General features: G+C 51.8%; 2 protein-coding genes across 8 annotated transcripts in view; one reads left to right on the top strand and one right to left on the bottom strand.

Moving 5' to 3' along the window:
* Positions 1–6,992, top strand: part of Gatb (glutamyl-tRNA amidotransferase subunit B) — a 92,676-nt gene extending 85,684 nt beyond the window's left edge. For both annotated transcript variants that reach the window (XM_047566960.1, XM_047566959.1), the window contains 2 exons: positions 686–820; positions 2,035–6,992. In XM_047566960.1, the coding sequence (XP_047422916.1) occupies positions 686–820; positions 2,035–2,163 (264 nt within the window). In that variant the 3' untranslated portion in view covers positions 2,164–6,992. The remainder of the gene's footprint in view (positions 1–685; positions 821–2,034) is intronic.
* The window catches only part of Fhip1a (FHF complex subunit HOOK interacting protein 1A), a 233,038-nt gene continuing 210,902 nt past the window's right edge, over positions 2,742–24,877 (bottom strand). For 5 of the 6 annotated variants that reach the window (XM_047566954.1, XM_047566953.1, XM_047566957.1 and 2 more), the window contains 4 exons: positions 22,228–23,328; positions 15,619–15,797; positions 15,133–15,271; positions 2,742–9,827 (listed from right to left, as the gene is read on the bottom strand). In XM_047566954.1, the coding sequence (XP_047422910.1) occupies positions 9,574–9,827; positions 15,133–15,271; positions 15,619–15,797; positions 22,228–23,328 (1,673 nt within the window). In that variant the 3' untranslated portion in view covers positions 2,742–9,573. Of the gene's footprint in view, positions 9,828–15,132; positions 15,272–15,618; positions 15,798–22,156; positions 23,329–24,877 lie in introns of those variants that run through there. The other variant, XM_047566958.1, reaches the window with a different exon arrangement.

Below are 24,877 nucleotides of genomic sequence, written 5' to 3'. Positions count from 1 at the left end.
ACATTCTGCCCACACTAGGCAGACAAGGAAGGGGAACCGCCAGGGAGATGCCACCTTAGAAATGACTGCCGTTCCCCCAGGTTTAACCAGTTTGGGAAATGTCGTCTTCATTTCGTAAGTGGAAAAAGGCACGGACCATTGACGGTTAATTTTCCTAGTCGGATCTGGGTCCAGCTCCACCTGTCGGGGGTGGTGGTGGCCAGGACCCTGTGGACTGTGGTGTGTGTCTTAGGTCACTTCCCCGCCCCCTCCTGCAGCCCACACGCGGCCCCATCCTCCCCTGAATGTCACCTCCACTGATTCAGTGGACATGAGGCAGATCCATCACGGGCTCTCTGACTGTGGTCAGCAGGAGTCCTGTGTCTCCACGGCCCCTCCTGTAGGTGGGGAGGACATGCCACCTCTCCTGGCACAGTGGGTGCCTGGCTGGCCCCAGAGTCCTCTCATCCCCTCACCAAGCGAGTGCCTGCTTGGGGGGCCACTCTGGGCGTGTCTGCCTCCATTCAGGGTGGCAGCGAGCCTGCTCTCCCACCAGGAGGCCGGTGGGGGACGGGAGCTGGGCCAGCAGGGGCCCTTTCCCGGGCCAGGCCCACGCAGTGGGGTGTTGATTGAATCGCCCCCACGTGTCACCACAGTCGCACGTGGAGGTGGGCAGAGCTGAGCCTGGCTTCCTGTCTCCCCCCAGGTATTCCAGGAGCTGTGGAGCGCGGAGGGGAAGACGGCGGCGCAGGTCGTTTCCGAACAGAAGCTTGAGCTGATGCAGGATCTAGAGGCCCTGGACCGGCTCTGCCTCTCCACCATGGAGGGACATCCTCAAGTGGTGACTGTCACGGGGAGGGAGGGTGTTCGCAGGAGCCTGGAGTGCGGGGCTGCCCTGCCGGCGGGGACAAGGCCGGAGGCTCTTCCTCGGAAGAGGCCCGTTCCACCAAGTCCCTAAGTATTTGTGTCGGCTCTTTGGTTAAGGTCAGAAGAGATGAAATGAGGTGAATGTTGGAAAAACACAACCTCCTTTTCCTATAAGGAAACTTCCGCCGTGGCGTCTCCCCTAGGCGGAGTTGTGCTTTGAAGGAGTACCAAGCCCTCCACGTCCAAGTTCACCCTGAGGACTGCCACCCTCCCCAGGGGCCAGGAGGCAGGGCTGCAAGAGGGAAGAGCTTGGGAAACACTTTAGCTTTGTGCCTTTAAGAAGTAGGAAGGAAGGAAGAAAAGAAAATTGTGTAAATTGCAGAGAAAGCCCTGTGGCAGGAGCATGGCTGCAAACCAAGTCGTTCCGTGTCCGCTCGGTGCGCAGAGCCGGGCACCGCAGCCCCGCCCAGCCCGCAGACAGCTAGAGATTTTTTTTCAGTGGGTGAAAAATTGCCAGCATCTCTTTCAGAATAGTACCCACCCTCCCATCGGCTTGCCGGGGACACTAACAGCTCTGGAAAGAGCTCTTGATAAGGAAAATGAGCCTGCACCGGGTCCCGCAATCTCCGTCGTCCTGCCTTCTCTGCAGTGACTGATAAGGACACTCTTAGTTTCAGACTCGTCCTGCGGCACTTGAGTGCAGATGCGCACTCGCTGTTGCTGGAGGGGAGGCTGCAGAGCAGGAGGTCGGAGTGGGTGGCCCCGACAGTGGGCGGTTATTTGACAGGATTTAGCACCTCCTGCCTTCATCTCCCCCCGCCTGTCCCCAGCGATCACCCTCACCCAGACGGCACGAGTTGCCATTTTTTAGATTCATTTTTTGATAAGAGAATCTTGTTGGCAGGGAGTGGGGGAGGAGAGTCTCATGTCCCAGCAACTGGCGACTGTCACTGAGAAGTAGAGCTACCCGCACCTGGACTTGGTGGCCCATCTCAGGATGACTCACAGACACCAGCCTCGTGTCACGATGGTGCCCTGAGGAGTGGCCTGGCTCCCGTGCATGGGGAGCCTAGAACCGCTCACAAGGGGTTCCCTGTCCTCCTGGTTTAACCTGCAGCTAACTCCCACCTTCGCTGAGGGTGCTTGGGTGTGAGGCTCACTGTCTCTTCTTCATTTCTATCTTTAAAGGTGATGGATGTGAAGAAGGGAAACTCGAGAGCTATCAATAAGCTGATTGGGTTGGTCCGGAAAGCGACCCTTAGCCGAGCAGATCCGGCTCTGATAAAGGACATACTGGAGAAGAGACTGCGGTCGTGAGATGTTTTGGGGTCCCTCTGCCCACGGGAGCACAGCGTGGCCCTGACAGGACTCACAGGTGCTGACGTCTCAGTCCCGGGCCCAGGCCACACCTTGGAGACATCGGCTTACACACCTGCGCCACACCTGTTGCTTCATGGACCTCCGACAGCTCCATGGGAGCTGCAGCATCAGTGTGAAAACAGCACGTGCTACTGTGGGGTAACTAATGGAATAAAAGGTTTAACTGCGTCCAACACCAGGCCATCTTTCCAGAACCTTCACTGTGCTGTTCCTTCACAGACATCCTCGAGCACTTGCCGAGGGCCCAGATTGCAGGTGCTGGGGATTAACAGCAGCTGAGAGAGGCTGCAACTTGGATGCAGTGTGTTTAGACCTAAAGACAGGTTAATGAAGATCAAGCAACAACGTGACCCGTGCAGTGGAATGCATTTGTTAGGGAGAGCGCGAGAGAGTGGGGAGGGAGGACATTAGCCACCACATGTCCTCTGAGCAAGTGGTAGTGCACGTCCATCCCAGGGCAGAGATCTGAGAAAGAATTTTTTTAAGACGACAAAAAAAAAAAAAAAAAGATAATAGACATTTTCAAATAAATTTTAATGAATAAAATATATATTGAAATATCAGATAAAAATTAACTTACACTTCAAAGATTGTCTAGTCAACAAGCCCCCCAACCTGTGACCAAAAAAGATAAAGGCTGTAACATTGATTTGTTTTGCATGAAAAGAGTAAGATTATAAACTATTAAATCAAAACCCTGACCTTTAACAGTAGTTGAGGTGTAGCTGACAGTCGGGTGGTGAAGGCTGTGTGGCCTGTGCTCCCGAGACAGGAAGGCTACTTCTCTGTTGCACTGGATGCCACTTTGTTCCTTACATGCCTGGTACCTTGGATTCGTGCTTCCTGAAAGTCCAGTTTTGCAAATGCTGTTTTAAAAGTACTTAACTATGACCTGAGCACAGGAAGGAAACCTATGGAGGTCCTGACTTTCAAATGAGTTCCCCGGTCTGCTAAGAACTGAAAAGTTACTGGGGGAATGCCGTCCCGGGGCCACTGGGGAAGGGCAGAAAGGTGGGCTCCCAACCCCTGCGCAACGCCAGCTGAGCCACTGTGGTTCCTGGCCCACAGACAGGTGCTTGGGACTCTCAGCAGTGAACAGTGCCCTCTTGCCCAGCCAGGAAAGGCAGGGACAGAGGACACCAGTTGTGTGCTTTGAGACAAGCAAAAGGAGATAACATGTTAAAGAAAAAAATGTTTTTAATCAGTGGCTTAGAACAAGAGACTATGTTCCTCGCCCAGGAAGCCATCTACCCCACATTTTGTTGCAATACTGAACACTGCTGGGTCTGTCATTCTCACTAACCCTCTACCAGAGAGAAAGGGAGAGCCCCTACTCACTCTGCAAGTCTCTGAATTGCAGGTGGGCATGGTTGCTCTGAGATTTTCCTCTGGCAGTACCTTTATTTTATAAGAATAGTAAAGCTCATTTTACTTTATAGACTCCATTTTTACCAAAAGTTCTGACTTCTTGGTCATCAAGCCTTACAGAAAGCACTGGAAGATCTTTCCAGATCGTTTCAAATCATGGGGGTGATTTACATAGGGGTGCTGTCAAGTCAAGACACCGAAACTATTACATCAAGTGAAAACTGCCCGTGGACTGATTATTCCCAGAGAAAAATGCCACGTGACAAGGCTAATTCCTGTCCACCTCCGACAACTGCCTGTCCTTCGGAATGTCAACTTCTGAAATCCTGAAAACCACACTTCGTTGACATCAGTGATACTGGGGGGTGGGGGCGGGGGGCATGGCACAGCTGAGATCGGAACCTAAGATATTGGAAAGAGATGTTTACATAACACCCTGAGGAACTCACCAAGTGCGGCTGCGCTCCTTCACGGCCTCAGTGAAATACAATTTTACATTCTTGCGTGAGTGTGAATTTAGACTGGTTCTGTTTGTACCATTTAGGGGAAATCTCATTAAAATGTATGAGCTGGTGCCATAGCTGAAGCCATTGCCATCTGTCACTGGAATGCACACACCTGTAGGCGGGGTGTATAATGCTAAGGCTCTGAGGAGCCTCTGGGAGGAGAATGTGCTGGAAAACTGGCTCTCGCCCAGAACAGCCTGAACCAGATCCACCTGGTCAGACCCGAACCATGTGTTCTGCTGTTTCCCGGTGCTGGCTGGTTGGTCCTGGTGGGAAGGGACAGTGTCAGCCGGCACTGGGCAGGAGACCCCCCCAGGAGACCCTGCACAGGGAGTGTTCAGTAAGAGTTCATCTAATTTGGAAAACAAATTAATGGACGGTCCTTATAAGGCCCCTTTGAGAAAGAGGCTGCCAACTCCTAGGATTTTCAGTTCTGGATCTAGAATGCAGCTTTTTGCCTCAGACATCTAAATAGACCTGTGTTCCTCTCAGGGTGTACATGGAAAAATTGAGATCATTACACCAAGGTAAGGACGTTTTAGCCGCGGTCCCTCTCCCAGCCACCTTTGTTTTTTTTAAAGTAGTTATTGCTAATCTGGAAGAAAGCCAGGAAATTTCTGAAGGCGAACACCTTCAGTGGCCAGTTAACGCAGCGTATGGCCATCACCCACAATACTGTACTTTTCATTTCACCTGAATTCAGCTCCATCATTTCAAGGACTCCACACACTGGCTACTGGGGAGGAAAAAATGCTGTTTCTGGAAGGTAGCGTTCTCTCTCCATTAGCCAAGGCAGGAGCGGGTCTGGGCTGCTGCAGGTTTTGCAGCTGCACTGTGGATCGTCAGCAGAGCTGACCTGGACTGTGGCTTGGGAGGTATCTGAATGAAACTCTCTTGTTGCCTCCTTTAGTCAAATGACTGGGCAAAAACGTAAGAACACCATATCCCTCCTTAAAAACATCTGCAGGACAAGAGTCCCAGTTACAGGTGGGCCTTACTTGTCCCAGCAAAATGTCAGCAGCACAGACTCCCACAGCCTCAGCTCCATGGAATTTATAATCTGGCCTAGGAGCTTCCATCACCTGTCAGGTTCTGAAGTGATAATGTAACTCAACTCCCCAAAGATGCCTGAAATGCGTATGGAACTCATCTGATGGAACCCTGGTTACTTGTGTGAGCGACAGTTCGGTTTACCCACATCTTTTAAGGCAAGAACACAATTCACAGTGACCCACAGGATAGGAAAGGGCAGGCATATCTAAAATCATCAGTTGGGGGGTTCTGAGAGCAAAAGGCTAAAGATTTGACGGCTTCCCCCAACCTTGTCCTGGTCCTTCTTTTCCCTGAAGAGCCTCTCTGAAAATCCTTGCTGAAGCCCTGTTTATCCAGTTAATGAGCTGCCAGGATAATCTCTGCTCCAAAACAAGCAGTGACCTAATAAAATGCCTGAACGAAGAGAGGATTTACTGAAGCAAAATTATCCCCAAAACCATTCTCAGTCTTATAAGAGCTTTTTCTAAAGCATTAGGTTTATGATGGCCATTCAAAAAGAAGAATAATTTTTTTAAAAGTCAACACCATTCTCTTAAAACGTTTCCTCACTGACTTGGCTTCAGGGTGTAGTATAAACCGGTGTGTCATATTGTTTTAAACTGATGGGCAATTTGCTTGTGTGATTTACAGACTGAAGGCTGAGGCAAGAGACCAGGGTAGCTTCTCAGTGGCTCAAAGCTGGTGTGACCTCAGGCTCCAGAGGACCACTGCTTCAGCAAAAGCTAAGACGACAGAGCTGGCTGCGGTTCACAGCAACCCACACCTCACACTGGCCTGGGCCAGTGGCTTGAAGTAGCACGTGCAGTAACAGCTGTCCTGCAGTAAACTGGTACAAATGGCAAGCGTGACAGCCGTTTCAGTAAACAGAGGGCTGGTAAGTAGCAATTAAACTGAACAGCCCTGGATGAGACCTGGAGCATACACAGAGGTTAACAGCACGCTGGTGGCAGGTCCCACCCTCCTGGGGCAGTGCTTCCCCACCCATCCAGAACGGGCAGCCCACACACAACCTTCAACTTCCAGATCTGGAAACAACCTGCAGGACCACCGCAGCCAAGGGGCTCGGAGGGAGCAACAACTTCCAGCCCTGAGTACCACTGGCTGTCCAGATAGATAAGTGACCCAGATAGCCACCTACCCTGTTTCTAGATTCTCGTCACAAGAGGACGCTTTCCGGATGTCTCAGTGGATTGAAAATAACTACATCTGACTTAAAGAGAAGCCACCTGCTGAGGGCCTGTGAAAGTACAGCGTGTCATCCCAACACGTGACAGACATCAATTCCAACCTCAGCCAGTTAAGGTGTCTTCCAAAACAGTGCTGAACAAAATGGGTACAATTTCACAAGGCCTCGAAATACTGCGGGAAAGAAGTATTTAGTGATGGAGAAGATCACGTCTAACCCCAGCTTCTCCATTTCATGGCTGGGAAACTAATTTACCCCCATGAAGCCATGTTTTAGCCTAAACGTAAATTGAAATTTATTTAAAATTTTACATTTACCTGGTCATTTTCAAAAATCAATTTTAAATATCCCAGGAGTCTCACATGTTTTGAACCATAAAACTCCCTTGGTTGAGAACGCTAAATCAGACCCTGAATTATGAATTAAGGCTAATGTGATGTTCCAGGAATCCCTGACTTGCCTTCCCTGCCCAGGCATCGGGCTAGACACGGTGACGCCAGCCTGGGCTGCGGCTGTGCCCATTGTTTCTTCAGCAAGTACATCAGCAGCTGATGGGGGGCTTGTCATAGGACCCATGCCCCTGGGCCACATTTTAAAATCTAAAATTTTTTCCCCAAAATCCATTACCAAAAAAAGAAAAAAAAAAAGAAAAAGTGTACTTTAAGGGCTTTGCCTATGTAATTAATTTAGAACTAGAATATTCTACTTCACTGCCTGAGCCCTTTTTCCCACCAAGAAGCTCCTATCCTTGCCGGCCTGCTATCTGTCGCCTTCCAGGAACAAGGCTCACGTCTCTCATCTCTCAGGATCTGCTCTTCTGTTCATAGCACAGCCCCCTGCTGTTTTTCTTTTGGCCTGTGTACACCATTCCCTGAATAACCCATTCCTGGCTGTGTCACTCAGCCACATGGGTTTTCTGATGCTTTATGCCCCAGTCAGTTTACTTCGTTTTATAAAACCTTGACTATAACCGTCAGAAGAAGAACTGCAGTGGGTTCAGAAACAAGCCAGTTTCCAATTCCAAACAGGGAAGCAAGGGAGAGTTATCCCATCATAGAAGTTTGTTTCCATGAGAAATTAAATTTTCCTGTCTCTCATCCTGGTCTCCAGCCATCTCTGTCCTCCTTTAGAGTAAGTCTGTGAACATATTGGGGGGGGAAAAAAAAGGCACAAAGGCTCTTTGCCAATGGGCGCCTTCCACAGAGGTGGCCACGGTGTTCCATAATGAAATACAGACTCTAGAATCAACGCCACCAATGGAGAGGGAGGAGCGTCAAACCCAAAAGCCCAAGAATGCCATTTCCGCTTCAGCGGTATGTGACCTGCAGAGTCCAAAAATCAGATAAATACTCAATGCAAAACAAAGTTCAAGGATATTAAATGACAGCTTAAATTCCATCTTTAGCTGGTCCTCCTTCTCTACCTCTATTCCTGATGGAGACTTTTGGACTGTGCAAAATACAACTTGGCCTCAGGAAGCAGAGAGCATGCTGGCAAACCACCGTCCAAGGCAGCAAACACGAAGTCAGAACTGTGCCGTGAACAGGCGTCTTCGTTTCTGCTTAGAAACATGACCCAGCTGGAGCCTACCAGCTCACCAGCTCACCCAGCTGGGACAGGTGGCCTTGGGCTTCATCCCACGGGCCACCTCTCCACTCTCTCCATACAGCGCTGCTTCCAGATCCCTGAAGCACAAAAGGGCCCCCTTTCCTCTGCAGTTAACTCCTCCACTCTTCCTGAGCAAGGGGCCAGATTAAGACAAACTGGTGCTCTGGAGGCACAAGCCTTGGGCCTGTGGATGCCCGCAGGGCTCAGTAGAGATACCCCAAGGGAACAGAAGGAGTCAGGCCTTTCAAGTTCCCCCCAAACAGGGAGGCTCATCCTCACTTGCGTCTCCCCTGTAGAACTGGGCCCAAAGCAGAGGGGTGTGGGCTCTAACATCCATAAATACCAGTTGCTGATGGTTGCATCTTCAGCCCACAATTACTGTGCATCTCCCTCTTGGTGGTAGCTTCGGGGGCCATGGCTCTGAGGACAGTCACGCCTCTTGCAGCAGGGGAGAAGTAGCAAGAGACTCTCGTGCAGCACAGGGGGCCAATAATGATGCCCATTACTCACAAGCCAGCTCTGTGCAGAGCAAGCCACCAGCAGACGCTTGGCTTCGAGGGGCTCCCTGTGACCTGTTTGCATTACATTGCAGCTCCCAAAGCAGGCTGCTCGGTGCCTGCTGACACCCATAAAGTGCAACGCATTAGCAAAAGCAAAAAATTTAAAATAAAGACCAGCATCTTTACGGCTGTATTTAGCTTGCCCTTATATTTTGCGCCCCCCCAACTCTACTCCCTCCCCCCAAAAAAGCCTGCTAAGGAACAGCTTCACAAGTTAACATTTTTCATAAAACACTTTGAGAAACAATGTCATCATCCTCCTGTGTCAGGTATGAGATGCTCTTTCTTCATCTGCTCCAACTCCTAAAAACCAGTGTCACGGTTTGCACAGGCAGATGTCATTCTGTGCAAATCTTACCAAAAAACGGCTATCATCAGTGTTTAGGTAGTGTGATGGCGACAATTAAGGACCACTCTCGAGCAACAAGAAAGAATTCCCTGCATTCCAAATTCTCTCCACCTACACATGACTTCCCAGGCAGAGAGCTGAGGCTGGGGCTTTTCCTGCACCATAGGGCAATACATGCTGAGAGAATACAAGTCCTGGAAGTAAAATTCAAAGGGACACATGACGTGCTCATGTGACGGAGGTGAGGGGAGCTCCATCTTTATTCTCCCCTCTTACAACATGGAAGCCAAACGTCAGCAGGAGGAGCATCTGGGCAGTTGCAGGTGCACCTTCTTCATGTGCTGCCGAAGAGCCAGCCCTCTACCACTGGGCGTCCCTGGAGATCACAGAACCCCAATATTTGCTTGGTGCCATCTGAGCTCCACACTGCATAACTCAAAGGGATGGGAAATGACAACCACGAGTGGAAGGAAGAACTGAGCAAAGAAAACCTGCCAAGGGAGCCATCAGCTGAGGAGACTTACATTCCATAAGGTAGGTGGGAAGACCCGGCCAGAGAGGAGACGCGTGAGGATCCCCTCCCTGCAAATCAAGTATTGTCAGGAAATATCAAAGTAGAAGTTTCTGATAAGCAGCTTTGCGTTTAACATTCAGTCAAGACACTCTAACCTTATAATACAAGAATCTCTATTAAAATAATATTTTTTTTAAAAAAAGCTAACAATAGGAGTCCTCGAAGTCACCCAGGATCTTGTAGCACAGAATGGAGTGTTCCTGGGCCAGGGCAGCCAGCTCCTTCAGGAACTCGGGGAAGAGCGCAGCGGCCAGCATGGTGTTCCTCACAGGCAGGGGCAGGTTTGGGGGTGCCCCTACCACCTTGGCTCTGTTGGCCAGGAAGGGCTGAAGCACTCGTGGGGGACCATCCAAAAAGTTCTTGCCACTTCCTGTCCTGGAAGCCTCCTGAATGGGATCTGAAAAAAAAAAAAAAAAAAAGAAGAAGAAAATCGTCATGGGACTGTGTCCTTCCACGCGCCCTCTTAAGTGAAGTGTTTGCAGCGCAGGTGGGTGGGTAGCCCTGAGTGTGGGTCCTGGGACTGAATCCCGAAGACGCGGCTCGTGAGCACTCCTGGCCCACGGATCTGCCCAGCAGACAAAGTCCGCAGACAGCCTGGGACAGGAGACGTTTCTCCAAAACCCCAAACAGAATCTAGAGCAGAAATTGTGGCAAGAACATAGGTCGGTCAGGACACCTCCCAGTGGGTGCAGGGCACACACCTCTAGCCCCGGCTGGCGGGGAGAACTGCTCAAGACCAGGAGTTCAAGGGCAGCTGGGCGACACAGCCAGACCCTGTCTCAAAAAGAATACAAGACAGGAACCTCCATGCTGCCCGGGACGCAGGGCAGGCGGCGGGGAAACAAGGCCTCTCCTGCCACTGGCAGGGGCCGGGTGTGGGGCTGGCTTATACCGGGGCGTTTATTTAGGGACATCCAGTGGCTTGCTGCTGTCCCAAGCTTCCAGTGCTGAACTGACCATCCCACCTTTACCAGGGCAGTCCTGGTCACAGGATGCGGCTCCAGCACTCAAGCTCTGTGCGCTCTGCACCACCCCTCAGGCCCCAAGGGCTTCCTGGTGAACCCCAGTCTCCTCCTAGGTGGGTTCTCCAGCCTTCCATGCAAGAGGAGAGTGAAAGATGCCTTTTGAGCTCCAGAATAATGGAGAGAACATCGGATGCTGCGAACAGCCCAGGGACTCCCTGCAACCACTGGGAGCCAGGGGCAGTGAACAGCTCAGGAGCTGACATTGAAGCAAGGTTTCCAGGGGTTTCCATCTGAGTTTCAGTAACGTGGGTCTCGGTGATACGAGCCCAAGTTCCATCACATGCAAGCGATTTGCATTTTCATACCAACTCAGTTTTACTAATTAAAATGGTTCAACTTCCCTGACTATTTAATTCCTGAACATCTCCAGACCTCATATATTTGTAGGAATTATTTATGCCACCTTCTGCCCCTTATCCAAACGGTCTCATTACTCCTTCTAAATCATTATATTCAAGCTCTTCATTATTTTGGCTGCTTTTTAGAATTCAGCTCCATTTTTCAACACTCTTCTCAGAGTGTTGCTTAACTGCAGTACTAAAAATTCCTGACATTTATAGTACTTTCCACATTGCACTCCTATAGTCTTCAGTGTTAAAAAAAAAAAAAATCTTCTGCTTTATTGCCTTAAATATCCTTTTAGATTAAAGCGTATCATGGTTCATGTCATAAAGAACTGGAGAAGCTGTTGAGAAGCTGTCTTCCACCACCTTTCAGGAGAAACTCCCACCAGGCCGGCAACAGAAGTGTGAGGTGGCTGAGGTGTGTCACCCTTGGGGGCTGTCCCTCACAACCCCCACCGGGCCCTCAGGCACTGCTGCTTTCCAAAGGGCCCAGTGACGCTCAGGTGCCTGGAACTCCTCCCTCTGCCTCTCCTCATCTCACTCTCACTAGACCCAAGAGGCACCGCAGTGGTTAAGAGGCTGAGCTGCTTCAGGCAAGCTGCTTTACCACTCTGTGCTTCTGCCTCCTCGCCTGTGAGAAGCTCACAGAGTTACTGTGGTGAGGACTGATGGAGGACAAAGGGCCTGCTGGGTGAACCTCAGGCCACCAGCTCCTGCCCCTGGAGGCACTCCCTGCTCTGCTTCTGCCCCATTTTACTGCCCAGCTAAGGCCAGTGCTGTCTTCGGCCTGTGCTGTCTGGGCTTTCTGAGGGCTGAGTCCCCCTCTGACAGGTGACCTTAAACACCTCCCTCGGAGAAGCCAGTAAACGGGCTGAATGAAGGACGGACGTGACCAACGCCAGTCCTGCGTGCTCCCGACGCTCCATGGAGTCCTCCTCTCTGCCTTCCTCATTCAAATGCACTCCTCCCTTCTCCCCGAAAAGGGCTTTGTGGCTCATTTATCTCGCTTGATCTGTGAGTAAAAAGTGTCACTGCTCAGGCTTATTTACCCAGCTTGAATCCAAGAATCAAAGCTGCCTTTGCTGATGGAGGCGGAGCGCACCAGCCGGCGAGGACCAGCAGGGGCGTCCTCACCACGGTCCCCCAGCAGCTGGGGCCGACCCACGCGGGCTGGCCACCAGCGTGTTGGCTTCTCGGGGCATCGCGAAGTGCCGGCGAGCTCTCGAGTCAAGGCAAGCAGACCTGAGTGGCCGACCCCTCCTAGCAAGCAGCTCATCCCGGAAAGCTCCGTTCTTTCTCTGCAAAATGGATGACACCTCCCTGCCTCCCCTTCTAGAGAAGAGCTCAGTGAAAGGCCTCGAAGCAGAAGGAACCGCTCTCTGCTTTTCACAGACTTGAGGGGAGAGAGAAACGCCTGGGAAGTGGCTGTCCCTCAGAGACCACTGTCTCAAGACTGCACTGAGGCAGCTGGCGACAGGGAGTCCGCTCCTGCTGCTGGAAGCAGAAGTGAGGAGCCTGTTTTTCAGCAGAGCTGCCAGGAGGCGCAGGAACAGGTGACATGACAGAGCGGCTCGGTGCCAGCGCCTGAGTTGCACCCCTCCCCTGGTAAAAAGCCCAAGCAAGCCCAGCCCCAGGCAGAGAAGGGGAGGGCACAGGAGACCCTCGGGGCCTGAAGAGCTGCCACAGAAGGTGCTCGAGACTAAGATGGGGAGCTGTCAGGAGTCAGGAGGGAACCTGCTACCCTGCATCTCGGGGCAGGCCTTTGGGGACCCAGACGTGTGGCCTTCACATGATTCTAACTGGAAGGTGCTCCGTGTCCCCCCGGGAACAGGCCTCCCAGATTTGACTCATTGACAGGCGATCGCGTCCCAGGAAGTGCTATGGAAGTCAGCTTTTTAGAAGGGACAGGAAACCATCCCACTCCGGGAGTTCAGATTTTTAAAGCTGGGAGGAAGGGTGTCACTTCGCTAACCTGAAAGAAGTGAGGGGATTAATTTGAAAAACTCCATTAAAAATTAAGTTGTATATCCCAAGAGAAGCTTCCTACAAGCCAAAGTCCCCTGAGCATCACGGACGTTAAAACACATTGATCCCAGCTGACTAATCTGATGACCACACGTGGGAAGACAAGTCCCTGAGCACACATCTTGCAGCCACGGCTGCCAGACAGTCTGAAGCCAGGACAAAGCTAGGTGTGGGACGCCCACTGCCACCTGCCCCTCCAACCCCTCACCCCGGCACAGGTTCAGGCTGCGTGTGCACTCAGCTCCATGAACGCCTCCTGCACGTGAGCCTCGCGGTGTGGGCTGACTGCCCTGGGCCTCGGACCTGGCTTCTGCACGTGGATATGGAGCTAAGGGGACCTTTCCTGCCCACTGCAGAGTGCTGTCCAGCAGTAAAACCTGACTGCCCGGGGAAGGCACCTTACGAATCGTCAAATACAAAGGAAGACCAAGTCTGGGGAAGGGGACCAGGCGAGGAGCCTGGAGCCACCGTCTGTCCGGTGGACTGCAGAGAGGGCCACAATTCTTTGCAGGTCTTCCCATCACAAGGGCCTTTTGCTCCATTCTTAATCTGGGAATCTGAGATCTGCTCCAGCCAGCAGAGAGCAGCAGTTTTGACCTTGAGCCCCAGGAGACTTTCCACGCTCCTGCTCTTGCTCTGGGAACCCACTGACCAGCCGGGGCGACCCTGTGTCACCCACTGAGAGCCCATGCAAGCGGGACCAGGCAAAACCAGCCGCACTGGGCCGGGTGCACACGCACAGTCACGAATGGCTCTAAGGCTGTTCTGGCAGTGGTCTGGCACACGCGAGTGCTAACTGCCACACCTCCTCCCACGAGGCGAGGCACCGCACAGCTGCCTGCTCGGGAGGAGCACAGCCAGCAGACCAACGTCCACGGGCACACGCGGGCCTCGAGGCTCGCCTCCCACTGAGCTCTGGCGTCTCCCTTCCCTCCCTGAAGGGCCGTGCCTTCTCTCTCAGAGCCCAGCAGCTCCAACCCTGACCCCTCATCCTGCCAGTGGCACCTCACAGTACCCTTAGCGCTCACTGCAACCAGATTTCTGGTTGTAGCCAAAAAAGGACGGCTGGGGGCGGGGGGTGAGTTCTTTATTTAAGAGTCGAGGGAGGGGCTGGTAGAGCGTGGCATGCAGGAGGCCCTGGCTTCCGTCCCCAGCACCAAGACAGACGGACAAAGAAGTCCAGGGACGTGGGGCCCAATGAGACAAAGTACCAAGATCAAAGAGCTACACAGAGGCAGGATCCGACAGTGACACAGAGTTTCTAGGTTCTTTTTCAGTTTCTTTAAAAAATTTAAAACTTGCCCTGAATTAAATTTCAGCCTCTCATGCCCAATCTTTATTTGGATCACCTGCCTTTAGCCCAGGAGGAAGGGCCCTCCTCTTGTTTCCTGCCACCAGAAAGCCTGGCTTGTCCATGGCAGACAGGTAAAAAAAGCCAGGGCAACACTGGGCCTTTCCTAGTCTGTGCTCACCAGGGCCTACGGCACGGTTCAGAAAATGGCAATGCTCATCAAATCTGTCCCACCGGAGCTTACACGAGGCACAGCCAGGTGCTCCAGGCCTGGCTGGCCAGCAGGACCTCCTCCTCAGTGGCACCAACCCACCACCTAGCGGCTTCTGGCTCTGCCAGGACCCCACCCCACACCTCCTCCAGAGCTGGCAAAAAGGCACTGCCAGGAATCAGGCTGAGCAGAAACTCCTTCTCCCAACTGAGATCCACAGCCTCCCGTCCGAGTCCTAAAGCACATTTATATTTTTGGCTCAAGAGTCTCTGAAAACACAATAAAGAGAACAGATACCCTCCTCAGGACAGGGCTGGCCAAAAGAATGCACAGGGAAGGCACCCCACGCCTCTGTGGCCCGCAGCTGCTGCGTTACCTCCTGCAGGCTGCCAGTACCACAGTCAGCTCCTCCCCTGCGCTGCTCTGTGGGGAAGGAATGCGCAGCCCACCCCCAAGGACGGCCCAGCCAGTGCCAGGCAGACCCTCCTTTAGGTTTAAGGACACTGAGGGCACCAGCCAGCGCCAGGCAGACCCTCCTTTAGGTTTAAGGACACTGAGGGCACCAGCCAGCGCCAGGCAGACCCTCCTTTAGGTTTAAGGACACTGAGGGCACCAGCCAGCACCAGGCAGACCCCCTTTAGGCTTATGGACACTAAGAGGAGGCTCCCTCCTGTTGCATAAAAACAAAAATATCTTCAGATGCTCCAAGGGAGCCCCGGAGCCAGAGCAGCATCTGTGAGCACAAACTAGCATTCAGGTGGCGGGAGGATCAGCTGAGGAGGAAGCGGTGGGGAGGGCTGGCTGACCTTTGGTTACTGCGGCAGGGGTCATGTCAGACACGTCCACCCGGAAGAGCAGGTACTGCTGGGCTTGGACGAGGAGGCCTGGGAAGTCTCTCTCCACCGAGGCGAACTGTTCGATCTTGTTTTTCACAGACGCGAGGACCTGTCAAACACATTGATGATGCTAAATACTGCACACTGGAGTTCCACTCTCAGCATCCATGTATCTTTCAGGTACAGCCCTCATTACGGGAACTATTATGATATTAGGCATTTGCTCATTTTTAACTGCCTGGGTGTTCTTGGTAGGGCACCCTGAAAACATCAAACTAAATGAAGCTTTGCAGTTTGTCTAGAATAATCTACAGAGCCAGCAAATTAGGACAGGGAAGGAAAGCAAATGAATTAGGACAGGGGGATTTTTTAATAACGACAAGATTGTGAGAAAAGGAGCCCAGATATCAGCACCCAGAAAATCTGCAGGTAGAGAGATGGGCCCCACTGCCATACCTGATAGAGGGAGCGTACGCTCGGCTGGAAGACCATGTTGGTGTTGAGCAGGAAGGAGCGCAGGAGTGGCTGGGGGTAGCTGGCTAGCTGCGTGATGATCCCAATAAGCAGCAAGTTAACATGCAGGGAGTTCTCCAGCATGTTCTCCAGCTTTGACAGGACCACGCTGATGAACGGGCCTGTGGGAAGAGCACGAGGCTTCAGGGCTGGCTGGGCTCGTGGGGACATATCCCCTCAACAGCCCCCAGACCACCAGGACCACCAGGTGCAAACCCAGATGGGGGTCCACATCGGGCCTTTTCCTGATGCAAGGTCCAGACAGAGACAAACCTCTACCACAAAAAGAAGACACGAAAATATGCATGGAACTAATATTTCTGACTCCACAAGCCATTTTCATACTTTGAAAATTATCAAGGGCCTTGAAAACAAGCTCAGATGACAAATTCCATTGTCAAAAATTAAAACAAGCTTTTCCACGCTGTTTCCATATTCCTTGCCCTGCCAGCGCTCAAAACGAGACGGTCATCCTCTCAGGTTGCCGAGTGTGGACGCAGATATCAGGCAAACCTGAAAGCCCATTTAAAGCTTTGGAAACAAGAAGTCTTTGTGGGGGGCTGGGGACAGCTCCGTGGTAGACTGCTTGGCTAGCACGCACAGGCCCTGAGTTCAGAACCCAGCACCGCAAGACAAGACAAAACAAAACACCTCTGTTATTAAGGAACACCAAATGCATGTGAAATATGCCCACCACACACCACCACGGGAACAGGCTTACTACCCTGAACCTGCGCCCTGAGATTCTGCTCCCTCAAGTGCCACAATGTCAAACAACAGGAGAAAGAGGGATGAACAAGGCCCCGGGGCTGTAATGGGAGTAGCCTGGCAACAGAAACCACACTGATTCTCAGATGAGGAAGAGAAGGATCTCATCCTGAGAGTCTGGTGTGTCACCCAGATATTTAAAAAAAGAAAATCCACATGACTACAAAAGCCAGTTCATTTAAAAAGGGGCAAAAAAGAGCTCCTGCTACTTTGGGTCACTAAAAATTTAATATGCTTTATGTCTGAGTTCACTGAAGGTCCAGGAAAACAAGAAATAAATAAATAAGCCTGGCATTAATAAAAATTACTTGAGGATGTTTTAAATTTTTACCATAAAAATGTTCCATTAAGCAAAATCGATGAGACCTTTGTATTTTCCCCCAGTGGAGCTATTGATGATGCCACTAAACCGTGGCATATTTATAGTGAAAGCACGTGCCCCTTGATAAACAGACCTGCCTTATGAAGACTTCAGCACCATTAATGTGAACGTAACAGGACAGTCTTCATCACAAGCCACTTCACTCAGAAGCCCTGGCAGGGTGAGAGCAAAACCTTTTGCAAGGGCACAAGGTCATTCCTATAAGAAATGGGGGGGCTGGGGAGATAGCTCAGTCGGTAGAGTGCTTGCCTTGTAAGCACAAGGCCCTGGGTTCGATCCCCAGCACCCCAAAAAAAAAAAAAAAAGAAAAAAAAAGAAATGGGAACACAGGCCAGGCACAGCGGTGCACCTCTGTATTCCCAGCAACTCAGGAGGCTGAGCCAGGAGGATGGCACATTCAAGGCCAGCCTGGGCAACTTAGGGAGACACTGTCTTTAAATAAAAAGCAAAAGGACTGGGGCTGTAACTTGGTGGTAGAGCGTCCCCGGTTCAATCTTCAGCACAGAAAGGGAAGCGTGGAGGGGCGGGAGGGGAGGAACGACACAGGGGAATAACAGGGTGACCACAGTCTCCTATCCTGCCTATAGAAACATCGACAAAGTCTCTCAAGAGAGTCTCAAAAAACAGAAGAGGCACCATCCTCGCCCGTGCCATGCCAAGCAGCTCTGCCTCTCCATCCCTGGGACGGGGGCAGACTCCAGCCACATTCCGTGGCAGAGGGAGCTGACGGGCCTGGGAGGTGGAGGAGCCCCCAGAGAAGCCTACACAACAGAACCGGAGGGTGCGCCCGGTGTGGAGGCCACCGATGACCTTCCCACCAAGAACCACGGGACGTCAGTGGCGACTTCTCCGGAGGCATCACGGCCCAAGTCTGGCTTTGCAGGTGGCTCTCCAGGGGAAGGCTGCGCCCTCGGCCCTCACCCGACCTCTCCCCACCTCTCATCGGCTCCCTGCAGTCTCTGGCTCAGCATCTGTTTCTTCCAGATGATACAAAAACGAGTCAACCAAGACACACGTAGGTGGAAGAGTCTCCTGTAAACGCATCCCCATGGGACCTGGTCCCACTGCCCAGGTCCTCCTCCGGCCACCATGCAGACATGGAAGCCACTGACCGTCAGTGACCGGGGAGACCAACACACAAGCCATCGCTCCTACAGGTGGGGGAGAAACAGCTTGAACCCCGCAAGGGGGGGCAGTAAGGCTGTGACAGTGTCCCATCTGAGTGGCAGATCAGGTCAAGGCCGGAAGACTGCCACCACAATCCACTAGTGAGGTCTACCACATGGACAGGAAAGGCAACACGAGGCCCGGAGGCATGGCAAGGAAAACTCGTTCCACGGACCCTCTCGAAGTCCTACTTTACTCTTAGTTTCTAGCACTTTAAAAAAAAAACCAACTGCTTAGCAAAAAGCAGTTGCCAGGGGAAACTGGTAAGCAGCTGAAATCAGAAGACAGAGCCACGTCTCAGAAAGCCACAGCGCACGTGTGTGTGGAAGGAGCGGGTATTTCTTTCCCTCTTCTCTGAGGAGGACAGATAAAACTCCCACCTGCCACAGTCTGGGTCCCGAACATCCCACAAAGGCCTGTGTTACAGGCTTGGTCCCCAGCCCGTGATGCTACTGGGAGGTGGAGCCTTCAGGAGGCACAGCTTAGAGGAAGGAAATCAGTCACTGGGAAATGCCCCTGAAGGGAATATGGAGACCCTGGCCCTCCTCTTTCACTTTTCCTCTTCCTGGCCACCCTGAGGCAAGCAGCTTCTTCCCCAATGAGCTCCTTGCCACAATGTGCCGCCTTCCCACAAGCCCTAAAAGCAAGGGGCCAAGCAACCACAGACTGAAACCTCTGAAACTGTGAGCCAAAATAAACCTTTCCTTCTTAAAGAGGTTATTATGTCAGGTGTTTTGTCACAGTAACAGAAAGTTTACAAACCACCATAAAATATTGAATTTTTCAGAATGACTAAGATAATCCCCATTGCCTATCCCTGTCATTCACTTCTCTCCCCTCAAGTGTCCCCATCCCCTGCCTCCATTGATCCTGCTCCTTCTGCATTTCCCAAATTACAAAACGGAGCTGCCATTAGTTCTGTCCTCAACTCTGCAAATTCTACCTTGGAAACATCTGACTGTAGACCTTCACACACACACACACACACACACACACACACACCCTGTGCCAGCTGTCTTAGGCCAGAGTTTCGTCATTTCTTGTCTGAATTCTAGCAAAATTTTTCTATTTTAATAGAGATTAAAATGATCTTTAAAATGGTCATTATATATTATATATAATAGTATAAGGGTATAAGTAGAAAACAGGCCACCTTCCTGAAGGAAACCCCTATCCCTGAATCCTGTTAACAGATTTTAGTATATCCTTCTAGAAATGTTTTATGTATATAATAAAATGGCAATAGCTGAATTATTGAAAACATTCATTAAGTACACCCTATGTGCCAGCCAGTGTTCCCAGGCACTTAATACAACCACCCTAGGAACTATATTTATTATTTATTCCATTTAAAGATAATGCAGAATGCTGAGTGCATTCGGTTCGTAAATAATGGAACCAGAATTTTAACGCAGACCATCTGTTTCCAGTGCTCTCAACCAGCTCGTCATCTCTCTCCAGGTGTGCAGTGTCTCCTCTCCCTCCCTTCCCCCCTCTTCCAGTAAGTTTTTCAAGCCACCGGTGCGTAGCTTGCTTTTCCATGAAGGACATGTCCTGGAGACCATCTGACCAGCACGCCCAGCTGTCTCACTCATCTCAGGGCCACAGAATATTTGATTGTTAAGGGAGCTGCGTCAATAAGCCAATCCCCTGCTGGTGGGTATCTGGTTGCTTCCAGGCTTTTCCTATTATAAACAATGCTGCAGTGAACATCCCTGTAGACACCTCTTGGTGCCCAAGTGTGGATACCGCTGTGGAAATGTTCCTGGACACAGTTACCAGGTCACAGCCCTGGTGAGTCCTGAACTCTGAATCAACAGTCTCTCACTGCTCTTCCAGGCACAAACCTGTTCCCTACTACTGCTGGCTCCACACGCCTGCCAAGGCGGGCTTGTTCACGTTGCTTCCTGGACTTAACACTCAAGGGCTTCTTCGGTGCAGGGGGCGCAAGGTCCCCTCTTCAGTGTGGCACAAAGGCCCCCGCAGGCTCACGTCAGCGAGGCTCTGGAGTCCTCTCCCACTTCCCTGCCCCACTAGGCTCCTTGGCACTCCTCTCTTCCTGCCTGCACCGTCATCCTCATCCGCTCTACCTGCACTTCCGCTCAGTGTCAGGCCTCTCTTGGGAGCCGTGCCCGCTCCCCACCTCAGCAGAGGACCAAGGAGCATCTGTCACCAGGAGAGCACAGGCCTTCCCTGGGCTCTCCTCTCAAAGACGGGATTCTTTCAGTTTTGTGTCCGTAGCTAAGTACAGAACCTGCCAAATATTATGGTATCAATAAAAGACTGCTGAATACATGAATAAATAAAATTACATAAATGGAATGCTGTAGTTTTATTGGGAAGTGAATTCATTTCAGTGGAAATTGGGACTCCCGGGAGAGAGGGAAGTTAAGCCTGATGCTACAAAACACATTTGGAAGTTTGAAAACAAAGCTAACCTACGGAGAGAAAGAAAGAAAGAAAAAAAAAAAAAAAAAAAAAAAGTTCTCTGAAGCTGTGTCCAAGGGAGGAAAAGGCAAGGTTTTAGTTCTACTGACCTAGAAGTGTTGAACAATCAGCACCACACTCACCAGTTCTCAGGCGCATCATATGTAAAGTGCTGACGAATTTAACAAGCGTCGCATTAGCTTTCTCTCCTAAGCTGGGCTTGGCTACGCATCTCCCAGGGGTGATGCTCTGGGAGCTGTGGGAACGCTGGCATTCTGAAGAACAGCCTTTAGAGCCCAGGGGAGCCCTGAGGGCCCTCGAAAAGGTCCCAGGACGAGGCTGGGGTTTCCTGGAGGACGGGGAGGCGGAGGCACAGCTTCACTTCTGTCCTTTCCCTCTGCGGAGCTCGCTGCTTCCCCCCTCCCCTTCCCCTATCAACTGGGAAATGTGAGATGATCTAATCCCTTTTACTTATGATTGACTGACTGATTGAATTTTAATTAAAACTTGTTCACACTGAAATGTTATCTCAACCAGAACCTGAAGCCTTATAATTGTGGAATTAAAAGCTTTCTCCTTGTTTAAATAAATCTTCAGGCATCAGTAAATAGATGAATAAATATTGGGGGAGGAGAGTGGAAGAGCCCCTTAAAATTGCATTAAGCCTACGTGGCTGGACCGGGGGCAGTCCGTGTCATTCATCTCAGGGGACCCTGGGGTGGGTGGAGCACAGTCCCCCTTCACGACGTTGCTCCCTGCTGCCTGGGAAGGAAAAGCATCAGCTGAGACTTCAGGAGCCACCTGCAAGCACAGTAATAAGGCCTCCCCACCTCAGGAATGCCAGGGCCAGAGGGCGGGCCCAAGGATGCCAGGCCACATGGGGATGCCAAGGCCACAGGGCTGGTAAGAGGCTAGAGCAGGATCCACTGCAGGCCTGTCTCCAAGGCCACTGTCTGTGACACTAGTTCCTCCCAGCACCACTCCCTGCTACCGAACACCATTCGGGGCCCCACCCCAGGCTCCCTTCAGCAAATGGACCCTTCTCATCTGTAGAAATTCCCTTGGCACTGCCATTTGCAAGTTCAGATTTTATTGCTTAATAATTAATGATGTTTTCTATCCTATTTCCTCACCCACTCCACTCATCTGCTGTCCCATCCTGTCCCTTTTGATGTCTTCCTATGCTGCACATGACGTCTACCTGTTGCTGGCACTGTATCACCGTTTAGAAGAGCGATGAGTGCCGGTGGGTCCGCTCTCCTTATCTGGGGGTGAAGATCCTGCGGCTATCTGAATGGGCTCCCAAGGGCACAACCAACCCTGACCTCTGATGTGTGTGCACAGCTCCTGTCACTTAGAAATGTCCTGAGCACCTTCTGCATGCTGGGGACAGAGCAGAACAAACGCATCTCTGCCCCATGGAGCAAACACTCTAGTGTGGGAGAAGGTCATTGTTGAGAAGACGCCTATGAATAAGTGCTAAGGAGAACAATAGATTAGACTAAAGGAAGTGGCTCACTGAATACTCACCCTGGATTCCTGTGTGGCTTCATCAGTCCTGTTACTCTATCACAGGCTCATCAAGGGAAGTAAAAGTCAACCCCTAACTTGCTAAATGAACAAGACAATCATTACAAGAATGACAAAATAAAAATCAGAGCTCCCCTCTTTGCTCCTTACGAAAGTACTTTCACTCTCCTGTCAGCTCAGTGGAGAATGCTGCTCGCCTTCACCTACCTTACTTTCCTGTTCCAAACTGCACAAGGGCTCTCAAAAGCTGAAACCTCAAAGCAATTTAAGACGGTCACCTGTGAACGGGGTGCTCTGAGTTCTCCCAGCATGGGGCCCGGCACAGGCAGCCTCCTCTCTCACCCCAAAGGGGGAGCACACGGGCTCTGCAGCAGGAGCTTCCGCCATGAAGGAGTCAAAGTCCTCCTGGTCCTCCTCCAGGTCCTTCTCCCGCTCCTCCTCTGCCCCCTTCTGTTCTCCTCTGCCCTCTCCTTCCCTCCCTTCTTCCTCCTCTGTGAGAAGCAAGGGGTCCTCGGGGAAATGCTGGTCCACCAGGCTCTCAGTGCCCGAGTCCAGTTCCTTGATGATCTGGTCACATTGGGCAATGAAGTCCTCACTCTCAGGGTGGACCTCGGCCAGCTCTGGCCTCTGCTCTGCCTCGGGCACCAGGGCCACGAGCTCTGAGTCCGGTTCGGAGGCGACCTCAGGCTCATTCTCTTGCTTTGGTGGCTCGGACATGTCCAGCAAGGGGTGCGTGCTGTCCCTCTGCTGTCCCTCTGCGTCTGTCCTTTGCTGCGGGCTGGGGAGGGGGCCGTTGTCCACGCGGGGCCGCTGCGCCTCGGGCGGGGCCTGGGCCGGGGACCCTGCGGGCTTGTGCTGCGGCCTCCCGGCGGCGTCGTCAGCGTCCTTCTCGGCACAGAGCCGGTACACCATCACGTCGTCCTGGAAGTCGGACTCCTCGATGTAGGCGCCCCTGAAGAGCTGGATGGCGTTCCTCTTCATCTCCTGGATGTGCTTCGGGGGCTCCCGGGGGGCCGGCGGGCCGGGGGCCTCCGCGAGGTGGCGGGGCCCCGGGGAGCCCACGTCGCCCGCGGACATCCCGGTGTCATAGCTGTCGTCCCACTCCAGCTCCGTCTGGCTCCGGGCCTTGGCCGCCCCGGGCGGGCGCTGCGGCAGCCGGGGCGCAGGGCGCGCCGGGCTCTCCTCCGCCGCGCTCCGCAGGAACGTCTCGGGGTCGGGCGAGTCGCCGTCGTACAGGGCGGACCAGACGCGGCAGTCCCTCATGCAGCGCAGGATGTTGGCGTGCGCCTCCCACAGGTACTGCAGGTAGCTGACGTCCAGGGCCTTGCCGCACTCCACGATGCAGGCCGCGGGCGCGGGCGCGGGCTGCTCCACGGGCCCTGGGGGAGAGCGAGGGAGGTCAGCACAGGACCAGAGGCCCGGCCACTCGAGGTCTAGAAATGTCTGACTGAATGGGTCTTGAGTCATAAAAAGTGCTTAGATTGGAAGGAAAGGCAGACTCTACTCTCAGAGAAGGAAATGGCCCGTCAGGTACTGGCTAAGGCCATCGAAGAACTTACTGACAGCAGTCCTTAGAGAAGGAAGGAGGAGCCGGTCAGGGCCACCTCCGCCTTGAGAGGGCTACTGGTACACCTAGCAGAGTACCTCCTGCAGACGCCAAACAACCGGGGAGTTTTCTACTTTGATTCTAAAGTGAAAGGAAAAACCCATAGGCTTAAGGTAACCCGTGAATTTGGGAACTGGGTTTTCTGTAGAGAGAACCTGGATTTTAACTGATCCTGCCTTCCTGGGGACTTCTGGGATACGGAGATATATCATAGGGTCTCTTTAAGTGAAGTCATGCCCACTGTTCAGTCGTTTTAAACTGAGAATTGGGTCTTCTCACATGACCACCTTTTACGAGTTCCAACCTCTTTACTGAAACAGTTGTAAAAACATCTGCAATTACATTTACATTTTCCCTTGAAGGGAGAAAAAGAAGACTTAAGGAAAAGCATTGTACCATTTCTAAACCATTGAGAGGCTGCAGGTGCCTATGACTGCCACAGCCCTCTCCACCCTCCAATGTGGTGGAGGTTACCCTCCCCACTTACAGGTGGAGAAGCTGAGGCTCCTAGATGGAAACACGTCCCCCTAACGGTGGCAGGGCCGCCATTCAAGCACAGGCTGCCTCACCCCAACCCCCATTCTTCCTTCAATGCCACGCCTCTGTAAGTCCCTTCCCCCACCCCCCAGGATCTGGATCTCTACCAGCCTGGGTGAGGACTGAGCCTTTGAGAGTACACATTTTCAGGTCATTCAGGTAGACATAATTCATTTTTACAGTTCTACTGCCAAAAGGTTGGTGTTTATCTATTACAAACCTTAAACAAAAATACATCAAGGGACTGGGGCTGTAGCTCAGTGGCAGACGCTTGCCTAGCATGTGTGAGGCACTGGGTTCAATCCTCAGCACCATGAAAGAAATAAAAATAAAAAATAAATAAGTAAATAAATAAAATAAAGACATGCTGTCCATCTATAACTACAAAAAAAAAAAAACCAAAAAAACAAAAAATACATCAAAAACTGCCACGAGTCATATTTACTGAGCACTTAATACCTGTAAGTCTTCTAAGAGTTACTTTCAGTGTCTTAACTCACCTATCCTTGGAACAACCTTTTGGGGAGGTTCTATTTCAACTGACAAGGGAAAAGGTTTGGAAGGGTTAAGTACTATGCCCCAAAAAGTGGTAGAGCCAAGACTCGGAATCCTGCCTGTCAACCAGTGCACAATCATTACACTAGCTAGCTAGCTAGGTGTGTAATCCACCCATGAGGGCGTTCTTCTGGGGTAAGACAACCCCAGGAGCAGGATGTGGAGAAAACGAGGGATATGGAATCAGTCTACTGGCCAGATAACCTTGAACAAGTCAACTCTACTCTCTG

The sequence above is a fragment of the Sciurus carolinensis genome, chromosome 10 (assembly GCF_902686445.1).
Source record: "Sciurus carolinensis chromosome 10, mSciCar1.2, whole genome shotgun sequence".
In the NCBI taxonomy this organism is placed as follows: domain Eukaryota; kingdom Metazoa; phylum Chordata; class Mammalia; order Rodentia; family Sciuridae; genus Sciurus; species Sciurus carolinensis.
This window is presented reverse-complemented; position numbering and strand designations above follow the sequence as displayed.